The sequence below is a fragment of the Cervus elaphus genome, chromosome 14 (assembly GCF_910594005.1).
Source record: "Cervus elaphus chromosome 14, mCerEla1.1, whole genome shotgun sequence".
NCBI lineage: Eukaryota > Metazoa > Chordata > Mammalia > Artiodactyla > Cervidae > Cervus > Cervus elaphus.
In genome coordinates this window covers 39,186,078-39,198,787 of record NC_057828.1, presented here as the reverse complement: position 1 = coordinate 39,198,787, position 12,710 = coordinate 39,186,078, and the positions used below count along the sequence as shown (strand labels likewise).

The window sequence follows — 12,710 nt, the reverse complement described above, 5'->3', positions numbered from 1 at the left end:
ATCACACTTTATTTGTTTAAAAAAATAAACATGATCTTTTTCTTTCTTTTTTAAATTTGGCTGTGCTGGGTCTTAGTTGTGGCATAGGGACTTTTTTTTTAAGTCACAGCATGCAGGCTCCTGTTTGCAACATGTGGAATCTAGTTCCCTGAGGGGGTCGTTTAGTCGCTAAGTCGTGTCTGACTCTTGGGACCCATGGTCTGTAGCCCGCCAGGCTCCTCTGTCCATGAGATTTCCCAGGCAAGAATGCTGGAGTGGGTTGTCATTCCCTTCTCCAGGGTATCTTCCCTACCTAGGGATTGAACCCATGTCTCCTGCATTGCAGGTGGATGCTTTACTGCTGAGCCACCAGGAAAGTCCCTAGTTCCCTCACCAGGGATCAAACCTGGGCCCCCTGAATTTGGAGCATGGAATATTAACCACTGAATCATCCTGAAAGTCCCCCTGCATCATGGTCTTAAACACAAACATGCAATAAATCCTTTTGACAGGAATAATTTTTCAAAAATAAATACCTGTTTGTTGAAAAATTAAGGGCTAAACTTTTGTTTCTTTAGAAAATTAATGATGAATATGGATTACAATGTTAGTCAGTGTTTGTTTCCTATTTTAGGGATCATAATGATATCATCATCCATATGAAATCTAGAAACATCAGGATGTACTTTAGAAGTCAGTAATTAAGAATACGCTGCCTGAAGGTGACAGTTATCATATGTGAAGAAAGATGTCTCTTATATCAGTCTGTGAAGCCTGACTTCATATTGAGATTTAAAAAGCACAACGTTTTCTAAGTCAGTTTATTGGTTTTAGTTCTCTTGTACATGTAAAAAAAACAAAAACAAAAAACGTGAAAATCCTCCATTAATAGAAGAAATTTGCAAAACAGTTAAAAGTTATCAGTTTAATATCAGTGTCATCAGTTCAGTTCAGTCACTCAGTCATATCTGACCCTTTGCAACCTCATGGACTGAAGCACACCAGGCTTCCCTGTTCATCACCAACTCCCGGAGCTTGCTCAAACTCATGTCCATCAAGTCGGTATTGCCATCCCACCATCTCATCCTCTGTTGTCCCCTTCTCCTCCCGCCCTCAATCCTTCCCAGCATCAGGGTCTTTTCAAATGAGTCAGCTCTTCGCATCAGGTGGCCAAAGTGTTGGAGTTTCAGCTTCGGCATCAGTCCTTCCAATGAATATTGAGGACTGATTTCGTTTAGGATGGGTTGGTTGGATCTCCTTGCTGTCCAAGGGAATCTCAAGAGTTTTCTTCAACACCATGGTTCAAAAGCATCAATTCTTTGACGCTCAGCTTTCTTCACAGTCCAACCCTCACATCCATACATGACTACTGGAAAAACCATAGCCTTGACTAGATGAACCTTTGTTGGCAAAGTAATATGTCTGCTTTTTAATATGCTATCTAGGTTGGGAATAACTTTTCTTCCAAGGAGCAAGCATCTTATAATTTCATGGCTGCAGTCACCACCTGCAGTGATTTCAGAGCCCAAAAAAGGAAATTCTCTCACTGTTTGCATCATTTCCCCATCTATTTACCATGAAGTGATGGGACTAGATGCCATGATCTTAGTTTTTTGAATGTTGAGCTTTAAGCCAACTTTTTTCACTCTCCTTTTTCACTTTCATCAAGAGGCTCTTTAGTTCTTCGCTTTCTGCCAGAAGGGTGGTGTCATCTGCGTATCTGAAGTTATTGGTATTTCTCCTGGCTATCTTGATTCCACCTTGTGCTTCATCCAGCCCAGCATTTTGCATGATGTACTCTGCATATAAGTTAAATAATCAGGGTGACAATATACAGCCTTGACATACTCCTTTCCCTATTTGGAACCAGTTGTTATTTCATGTCCAGTTCTAACTGTTGCTTCTTGACCTGTATACGGATTTCTCAGGTGGCAGGTAAGATGTCTGGTATTCCCATTTCTTGAAGAATTTTCTATATTTTGTTGTAATCCACACAGTCAGAGGCTTTGGTGTAGTCAATAAAGCAGAAGTAAATGTTTTTCTGGAACTCTGTTGCTTTTTTGATGAGCTAACAGATGTGGAAATTTGATCTCTGGTTCCTCTGCCTTTTCTAAATCCAGTTTGAACATCTGGAAATTCATGATTCATGTACTCTGAAGCCTGGCTTGGAGAATTTTGAGCATTTTTAGCTTGTGAGATGAGTACAATTGTGTGGTAGGTTGAACATTCTTTGGCCTTGCCTTTCTTTGGGATTGTAATGAAAACTGACCTTTTCCAGTCCTGTGGCCACTGCTGAGTTTTCCAAATTTGCTGGCATAGTGAGTACAGCACTTTAACAGCATCATCTTTTAGGATTTGAAACACTCAACTGGAATTCCATCACCTCCATTAGCTTTGTTCATAGTGACGCTTCCTAAGGCTCACTTGACGTCCCATTCCAGGATGTCTGGCTCTAGGTGAGTGATCACACCATCATGATTATCTGGGTCATGAAGATCATTTTTGTATAGTTCTTCTGTGTATTCTTGCCACCTCTTCTTAATATCTTCTGTTTCTGTTAGATCCATACTGTTTCTGTACTTTATTGAGCCCATCTTTGCATGACATGTTCCCTTGGCATCTCTAATTTTCTTGAAGAGATCTCTGGTCTTTCCCATTGTATTATTTTCCTCTATTTCTTTGCGTTGATCACTGAGGAAGGTTTTCTTTTCACTCCTTGCTTTTCTTTGGAACTCTGCATTCAGATGGATGTGTCTTTGCTTTTCTCCTTTGCCTTTAGTTTCTTTCTCTTCTTTTCTCAGCTATTTGTAAGGCCTCCTCAATCATTTTGCCTTTTTGCATTTGTTTTTCTTGGGGATGGTCTTGATCCTGCCTCCTGTACAATATCACGAACTTCCATTCATAGTTCTTCAGGCACTCTGTCAGATCTAATCCCTTGAATCTATTTGTCACTTCCACTGTATATTTGTAAGGGATTTGATTTAGGTCATACCTAAATGAATGGTCTAGTGGTTTTCCCTACTTTCTTCAATTTAAGTCTGAGTTTGGCAACAAGGAGCTCATGATCTGAGCCATAGTCAGCTCCTGGTCTTTTTTTTTTTTTTTTTGCTGACTGTATAGAGCTTCTTTAGGTGTTACAAATAGTAAATCAGGTAATTCCAATAATGGGCTAAATTATTTCTCACTGATTGATGAGTTCCAGGTATTTGGAAGTTCATTCTCTTGATTGTTAAATATCTGTCATCAGTATGAATGACATGTAAAATTCAGTTAGGAAGTTTGCATTTAAGATAAAATTATTCATTTTATGGTGATAATACAAGTATATATTTTGATGAGGTGCATTGCTATGGTAAAAGCAAATTACTTACAGACATAATTCTTGATTTTGCCCAAACAAGCTGGAATATTTTACTAACCAAAATAGAATTTGAAACTATGGTTATCAATTGAAAAATGTTTATATCATACATAAATACAGAGTGACTGAATTATAAAATATTTTGAACCTTTAGAAAAACTACTTTGTAGATCAGCCAAGTGTACTGCAGTGGTTTTGACTGTTTTGTGAGGGAATCCTGTAAATTTTGTGCAGTGTAAGTTAGAAATAAAGAATCAAGGTGTTCAACAAATGGGAGTATCTGGAATTTGAGTATATGAAGTATTAAAGACAAGGTTTTTTTTTTTATTTACTTATGGCTGCACTGGGTCTTTATTGCTACACGCGGGCTTTCTCTAGTTGAGGCGAGCGAGAATTATAACTATATTCTCTAGTTATAATATACAGGCTTCTCAGTGCAGTGGCTTCTTTTGGTGGTGGTGTACAGGTTCTAGGCACTTGGACTTCATTAGTTGAAGCATGTGGACTTAGTAATTGCGGGTTGCTGGCTCTAGGGCACATGGGCTTCAGTAGTTGGGGTTCATGGGCTCTAGAGTGTGCAGTTTCAGTAGTTGTGGCACACAGGCTTAGTTACTCCACAGCATGTGGAATCTGTCAGATCAGGAGTCTAACCCGTGTTCCCTGCATTGGGAGGCAGATTCTTAGCCACTTCGCCACTGGGGAAGTCCTATGGTAAATTGTTAATGTATTTTTAATGCACACAGTGTTTATAACATGAACTTAGCTTGTAATATGTGTATTTTATATATTTAGCAGTAGTGCAAAGGGGAACAGGGAAGAAGTTTATCATACCCATAATCTCCATCAGCCCTCACATTGATAGAAACAATTAGTACTTGTATCAATCTTATGTCAGTTGCTATTAAAATATAGTTTCAGCCCTACCAAATTGCTACCTTAAGCCTTTTCTTTAACGAAATTCTAGAGCTAACATTCTCTGGTTATATGTTATTTACATTTAGATAGGAAAATGTCTGGATGTATATGTGCTAAAATCATAACGATTGGTTTCTCCTGGTTTTTTTGGTTTATTTTTTCTGTTTGCTAATTTCTGTGTTTTGTTTTTCTCTACAATAAACAAATTGTACTAGTGGTAAAGAAATAAATAAAATTAATTAGTTTCTTTAAAATCCATGTGCAAAAGAAACCCCCAAAACTGAAAAGGATTAGTGAAATTCTTTCAACTATTTGATTTCCTTGGGAAAGGCAAAATATCAAACCAAAGGAAAACCATTATGCTTTTGTGTCAGTTGTTAATATGTAGAAGACCCACTTTGAAAGTGTAGTATGAGGTTGCTCTTAGGATCTACAATTATGTTTTATCCTTATGATTCTCTTCAGTTGAATACAGTTACCCCCTCCTGTTTAAGTTCAGTACTGGGGTTGCTGTCCATCTCATCAGGAAGGGAATAACTGTTTCTCTTTATAGTGAAAACAGTTTCTTTAGTGCTATATTAACATTTGTTTTTTAGCTGTACTTTCTTACTGTCTTGAATTCGTGTGGTTTCTCTAGCTTTTGACTGCTAACTTGAATTTACATGCATTTATCTTACCTTTTAGAAGCAGTACCATTCCCTTTAACATGTATGTATATATCTCTGTTTGTGTGTGTATACATGTGTGTATATATACACACATCCATACTTTTCTAATTCTCTGTTTTTTACTGGCATCCCTAGTTTCTGCTTTTATTTTTTATAAGCTTTCTTCTGGATATCTTTCTTTCAGTTAGTTTAGTTGCTGACATAACCTAGACTTTAGCTTCTGTATGTTTGATTTCCTACTCTGTCTCTACACTTGACTCTTAATTGTTGTTCTAATATAGAATACAGAACCAAAGTGATGTCTCTGCTTTTTAATACACTGTCTAGGTTTGTCATGGCTTTTCTTCCACGGAGCAAGCGTCTTAATTTTATGGCTGCAGTCACCATCTGCATTGATTTTGGAGCCCAAGAAAATAAAGTCTGTCACTGTGTCCATTGTTTACCCATCTATTTGCCATGAAGTGATGGGACTGAATGCCATGATCTTAGTTTTTTGAAAGTTGAGTTTTAAGCCAGCTTTTTTACTCTCTTCTTTCACTTTTATCAAGAGGCTCTGAAGTTCCTCTTAAGAGGGTAAGGCTTACCTCTGTAGCCTTGTTGTAATAAAGAATTCTGAAATTCTGTCAGTTGTTAATATGTGGAAGACCCACTTTGAAAGTGTTAGTGTGAGGTCGCTCTTAGGATCTGCAGTTATGTTTTCTCCTTATCGTTCTCTTCAATTGGATACAGTTACCCCCTCCTATATAAATTCAGTACTGGGGTTGCTGAACTGAAGTGAAAAATTATTTTAAAATTACATTGAAATATGCATAATAAGCCAATTAATCCTACTCAAGAAAAAGCTTTGAGTTTCTGATTATTGGAATTTAAGATGTTGTCACAGTTCTCTTCCTTCCCATTAGACTAAAAGATCCCACCGTGCAGATAACCAGCTCTGATTACAGTGAGAAATTTTACTTGCTTCCATTGCAGTCTCTTCAGTCTCTTTTAATAAAACTTGTTTTATCAGCTGCTGAAGTGACCAGTAACAAATAGTGATTAATTCATCATTGTGAGAACACATATGGACTTGGAAGATATTATGATTAGTGAAATAAGGCAGAGAAAGACAAATACTGTATGTTTTCACTTATAGGTAGAATATAAAATAAAACAAATGAACAAGTATAACAACATAAAAACAGACACTGAGAATACAGATAAACTAGTGGTCACCAGAGGGGAGAAGTGTAAGAGGAGAGCCAAAATAGATGAAGGGAATTAGTAGGTTCAAACAACTTACAGTAAGTGGCAAGGATGTAATGTACAGCACAGGGATTATAGCTTGCTAATGTCACTATAATTCTGGGCACGTGACTATAGAATATAACCTGTAAATTCTCTTTTGTTACACAATTTGTGCATGATTTAGGTACTAATTCATTTATATAATTATGTTAATTGATAACAGTATTATTTTGCAATTTGGATAATTTCTTCATGTCATTCTGTGATACAGTTAATGGGTTAACTATTGAGTAGGTTTTTTTTTTTTTTTAATATAAATTTTGGGGCAGCTGCCTTTGGTTTTAAATTGCTGACTTTCATTTGAGGTTATTCTCTCCAAAACCATCTTAATTTTGTTTTTTATTCACTGGCTATTATGCATGATTCTTTGGGTAAATGTAGTTTTTTTCAGAGCTCTTCATAAAGGTACTTTCTGCAAGACCAAGAATTATATGTATAACATAGAGTTTATAAAATTGGAGAAAAAGAGTTATTTCTTGGCCCAAGTCAAGAGTAAATCTGATTTAAATGCATGTGTTAATCTAACACACGTGCTTTTGGAACTAGGAACTAGATAAACACCTTCTATGTTTTGTGAGCTTTTAATGTAGCTATGCCTGTTTTTCTTTTATAGGAAAGTTAAAGGAGGAAATATTGATGTACATCCATCAGAAAAAGCACTTATTGTTCAATATGAAGTGGAAGCTACCATTCTTGGAGAAATGGGAGATCCCATGTTGGGAGAACGAAAGGAATGCCAAAAAATGTAAGTTTTCTTCACTTGTGCATATTTGAAAGTAGTAAACCTTATACGTAGTTTGTAGAAATCTGGTATATTTAAATTTGCGTAGATAATGAATGACTATGGCATTCTTCTCAACCTACATTATCTTAGTGAAGCAGAGACTATATTAAGCTATAAATACAGAGTATATTTCAGAGAAAATCATGTTTATGAACTTAATTGGAACCTAATGAAAAATGCCTGTTCTTATTAATCCCATTTAGTAAATGCATATAATAGAATATGACTTGTGAAATCAATTATAAGAGATATGTTTATATTAGACATTTTAGCCTAATTTAGCAAGTTTATATTTTAGCTGATACCATATTGTTCTTTCTTCCCTGAAATTACAGAAAGTTATATGAATTCTAGAATTCAGAAATGGGACATGTACCTTGAATTCATCCCTTAAAAATCCAGCCCTCTGAAAGATGTTAATAGTAGGACAAGCGTTTTCTGACTCAGTGAATTGACCTTAGATCTCCCAGTATTCTTCACACTTTCCTTTCTGCTTTTGTAGTACTTTCAGGAGTCCCTTGGGAACTGGCCTTTTTGATTTGTCTTCAGTTCTGCTGGCAATGATCTTGCACTCCTGCCATAGTTTTGTGGAAATAGAGAGGGTCTGAGATCACCTAATATTGTTTCCCAGCTTTCTTCCCTGAAGAAAAATATTGGACTTGGGAATTAATTAAAAAGCTAGTATGTTTTGGTATATTCAGTGATTAAGTACATAGTGTGGAATATAATGTAGTTAAGTATAGTCAGGATACTAGGAGTGCATGTGATATTATTTAGCTCACTGAGAAGCACTGCAGTTTAAATGCATAGCAGTGGTTCTCAACTGGTTAGAATTTTTTTCCTCAGGCAACATTTTGGTTGTCATACTGGAAGGTGCTCTTGTTATCTAGTGGATAGAGGCTGAGGTGCTGCTAAGCATCTGCTATGCACAGAATAGCCACCTACTAAGAAAAAACTATTTGACCCCAAACTTTAATTGTGCTTCAGTTAAGAAACTTTATTGCACAGCAACCTGAAAAGAGAAGCTACCTACTGTCTTAAGATCTCTAGTCTGTCTTCTTATTTGGGTTAGGACACTAAATTTCATAGATAATTCTTTAAAAATAAATGAGTCCTGAGATAATCCAGTAGACTGAAGAGATACACATATGTATACACACATACTTAATGGTGTAGATTTTAACTCACATGCTCAGTTTTTTGTATTCTCTCACACTGTCTTCCATTTGTGTGTTTGTGATTGCTGCCTAAATTTTATGCATATTGAAAAAATTTGAAATCTCTTGATATTTTTATTCATTTGATTTCCAAAGAAAAGCTAGCAGATTGGGGTCTTTGCCTTTAGAACCTCATGCATCCACATTTCATAAGTTAAATTTAGATTTTAGTTTCTTAGTAGTGTAGTAGTTTTAGAAAATGCAGAGGAACCAGAGATCAAATTGCCAGCATCTGCTGGATCATTTAAAAAGCAAGAGAGTTCCAGAAAAACATCTATTTCTACTTTATTGACTATGCCAAAGCCTTTGACTATGTGGATCACAATAAACTGTGGAAAATTCTGAAAGAGATGGGAATACCAGACCACCTGATCTGCCTCTTGAGAAACCTGTATGCAGGTCAGGAAGCAACAGTTAGAACTGGACATGGAACAACAGACTGGTTCCAAATAGGGAAAGGAGTACATCAAGGCTGTATATTGTCACCCTGCTTATTTAACTTATATGCAGAGTACATCATGAGAAAGGCTGGGCTGGAAGAAGCACAAGCTGGAATCAAGATTGCTAGGAGAAGGGATCGGATAGGGAGGGAGGCAGGAAGGAGGATCAGGATGGGGAACACATGTAAATCCATGGCTGATTCATGTCAATGTATGGCAAAAACCACTACAATATTGTAAAGTAATTAGCCTCCAACTAATAAAAATAAATAAAAAAAAAAAGATTGCCAGGAGAAATATCAATAACCTCAGATATGCAGATGACACCACCCTTATAGCAGAAAGTGAAGAGGAACTAAAAAGCCTCTTGATGAAAGTGAAAGAAGAGAGTGAAAAAGTTGGCTTAAAACTCAACATTCAGAAAACTAAGATCATGGCATCTGGTCCCATCACTTCATGGGAAGTAGATGGGGAAACAGTGGAAACAGTGTCAGACTGTTTTTTGGGGGGGGCTCAAAAATCACTGCAGATGGTGATTGCAGCCATGAAGTTAAAAGACGCTTACTCCTTGGAAAGAAAGTTATGATCAACCTAGATAGCATATTAAAAAGCAGACATATTACTTTGCCAACAAAGGTCCATCTAGTCAAGGCTGTGGTTTTTCCAGTGGTCATGTATGGATGTGAGAGGAACTGTGAAGAAAGCTGAGCGCCGAAGAATTGATGCTTTTGAACTGTGGTGTTGGAGAAGACTCTTGAGAGTCCCTTGGACTGCAAGGAGATCCAACCAGTCCATCATAAAGGAGATCAGCCCTGGGTATTCATTGGAAGGACTGATGCTGAAGCTGAAACTCAAATACTTTGGCCACCTCATGCAAAGAGTTGACTCAATGGAAAAGACCCTGATGCTGGGAGGGATTGGGGGCAGGAGGAGAAGGGGATGACAGAGGATGAGATGGCTGGATGGCATCACCGACTCGATGGACATGAGTTTGAGAAAACTCCAGGAGTTGGTGATGGACAGAGAGGCCTGGCATGCTGCAATTCATGGGGTCGCACAGAGTTGGACGCAATTGAGCGACTGAACTGACTGAACTGAGTGTAGTAGTAGTCTTATTCAACCAGTGAGAATTGGTTGTTGTTATTTGAAATGAGAGTAAGTGAGAATATTGTTATTGTTTGAAAATCTGTAGGCTCTCAAGACAAGGGATATATTCACTAGAGAGTCAGCCACCTGGAAAGAGTTACTATAGACTGACTATAGACTGTTTATAGTTCCTTAAACATCAGTAAGGAAGAAAACCTCTGTAACCCAACTTTGTGATAGTCATCCTTGGTCACTCAAGATTTGGAGAGGAGTCATATTGTAGGCCAAAAGGAGAATATGGTTTGTTAATAGTTCAAGAGGATTTATCAATGATGGTGGCTAGGGTGAGGATTTTGAGGGAGAAACTCATATAGATTGAGATAGATGTGAAATTAAGTCATCATTAAATTTAATTTAATGTGGCAGTCAGTGCTATGATTCAGCTCCAAAAGATGTATTTCGTTCTCCCTTATTGGATAAAGGAGTATATAAGCCCACCTTCAACAGAATCCCTTTTTTCTGAATATTTCTGAGAAACCTACGGTTATGATCTGAAAATAATATGCACATTTTTGGTGAGTTTTTTGTGTTCTTAATAGGCATGGAATGCCTAATGAAGATTATGTTTTTTGATTAAAGAAATAATCAGTAAACACACAGCTAGTCATATATATTTGACATTAAATCGTAGTCATATGTGTGTGTGTGTGTGTGTGTATATATATATATGTGTATATATATATATATATATAGTCTTTTAATAAGGGAAGGATTTAGGACAAAAATGTACACACTAAGAGAAGAGAGTTTTTCTATTACTTGGAAAGATGATATTGAATTAGATTGTTTATATATATATAGTAGAAAATAAATCTAAAAATGATTTTAAAAGGTCTACTTTATTAAATCAAAATACTACTACAGACCTATTTAATGTTTGAAGTCTAAAACACTGGTAGCACTAGACGCTGGTGAGGATATAGAACAACAGAAACTCACTCATTGCTAATGAAAATATAAAATGGAACAGCTACTTTGGAAGGCATTTTGGCAGTTTCTTTCAAAGCTAAACATACACTTACCATATGATCCAACAGTTTTGCTCTTAGATATTAACCCAAAATGAGTTGAAAATTTATCTCCACACAGAAACCTGCACTTGAATCTTAATAGCAGCTTTATAACTGTCAGCAATTGGAAGCAACCAAAATATCCTTCAGTAGGCAAAAGAGTAAGCAAACCATGTTGCATCCATATAGTCAAGTATTATTCAGCACTAAAAGAAATCAACCATCAAGCTATGAGAAGACATAGAGGAACCTAAATGCATATTACTAAATGAAAGAAGCCAGACTGAAAAAGTTATATACTGTATGATTCCAACTCTTTGACCACCTAGAAAAGGCAAAACTGAAGTAAAAGTAGATTAGAAGTTGTTAGGGGTTATGCCGTGGGGAAGGGGAGAATATGTGGAGCACAGGGCATTTTTAGGGTAGTTGAAACTATTTTGTGTGATACTTTAATGATAGATACATGAAATTAGGCATTTGTTCAAGCCCACAGAACTATACACTACAGACTGAACCCTAATGTAAACTGTACACTTTAGTTAATAGTATATCAAAATGATTCATCAGTTATGACAAAGTTATCACAAGATGGCAATAATAGAAGAAACTGTATTGAAGGAGGGTAGTGGGGACATGGGCTTCCCTGGTGGCTCAGAAGTTAAAGCGTCTGCCTCCAATGTGGGAGACCCGGGTTCGATCCCTGGGTTGGGAAGATCCCCTGGAGAAGGAAATGGTAACCCACTCCAGTATTCTTGCCTGGAGAATCCCATGGACGGAGGAGCCTGGTAGGCTACAGTCCACAGGGTCGCAAAGAGTCGGACACGACTGAGCAACTTCACTTTCTAGTGGGGACATACATGGTAACTCTGTACTTTCTGTACTATTTTTCTGTAAATCTAAAGCTCTTCTAAAAAAGACTAATTATAAAATTTCCAAAATTATATTTATAGAATTTCTATTGTGCCTGTTCTCAATCAGATTTAATGGAAACTCAAGATTTCCCAGTTTCTTGTTAAAATTAAACATGGAGAGGTCTTTTGAGAGTTTTTTTCAGAATGAGTTCTCATTTATATTTCTACTTTCTGATGTGCACCTAAAATTATACAAAAATATTGAGTAGTTTAAAAGACTTAAAAGGTAGGAACCTTGGGGAATACATGTAAATCCATGGCTGATTCATGTCAATGTATGGCAAACACCACAACAATATTGTAAAGTAATTAGCCTCCAACTAATAAAAATAAATGGAAAAAAAAAGTAAAAAAAAAGTAGGAACTTAAAAAACCAAATGTTTGCTTTGATAAAAGTTTTGGTTTAATGAAAATTTTTTAGAGAAAAACTAAAATAAAGAGACACAGTACTGCTAGGATTCTTGTTGCAGACAATAGAAACCTCACCAGCAAAGTCAAGCATAAAAGGAATGTATTGAAAGTTATACAGTAGCCTATAGAATCCCAAGAGGACCAGATTTGGGGATGACTGTATAACTGGGAATAATATTCAAATCACTTTACTAAACTTGTTTCAGGAGAGAGCATCTGTATCTGAATAATGACTTCAAAGATGCTGAGTGCAGGACATTTTTCTAAGGTCTCTATCCCTGTTGCCTCTCATACCTTCAGTCTCTCCCAAACTTAGCCATCTTCAGTTCATTCACTTAGTCATGTCCGACTCTTTGCGACCTTATGGACTGCAGCATGCCAGGCTTCCCTGTCCGCCACCAACTCCTGGAGTTTACTCAAACTCATGTCCATTGAGTCGAGGATGTCATCCAACCATCTCATCCTCTGTCGTCCCCTTCTCCTCCTGCCCCCAATTCCTCCCAGCATCAGGATCTTTTCCAATGAGGCAGTTCTTTGCATCAAGTGGCCAAAGTATTGGAGTTTCAGCTTTAGTATCAGTC

At 36.9% G+C, this 12,710-nt stretch overlaps 1 protein-coding gene across 2 annotated transcripts in view; it reads left to right on the top strand.

Annotated features, from left to right (window-relative positions):
* KIFAP3 (kinesin associated protein 3) overlaps positions 1-12,710 on the top strand; it is a 143,216-nt gene that overhangs the window by 11,925 nt on the left and 118,581 nt on the right. For both annotated transcript variants that reach the window (XM_043923230.1, XM_043923231.1), the window contains exon 2: positions 6,824-6,955. In XM_043923230.1, the coding sequence (XP_043779165.1) occupies positions 6,824-6,955 (132 nt within the window). The remainder of the gene's footprint in view (positions 1-6,823; positions 6,956-12,710) is intronic.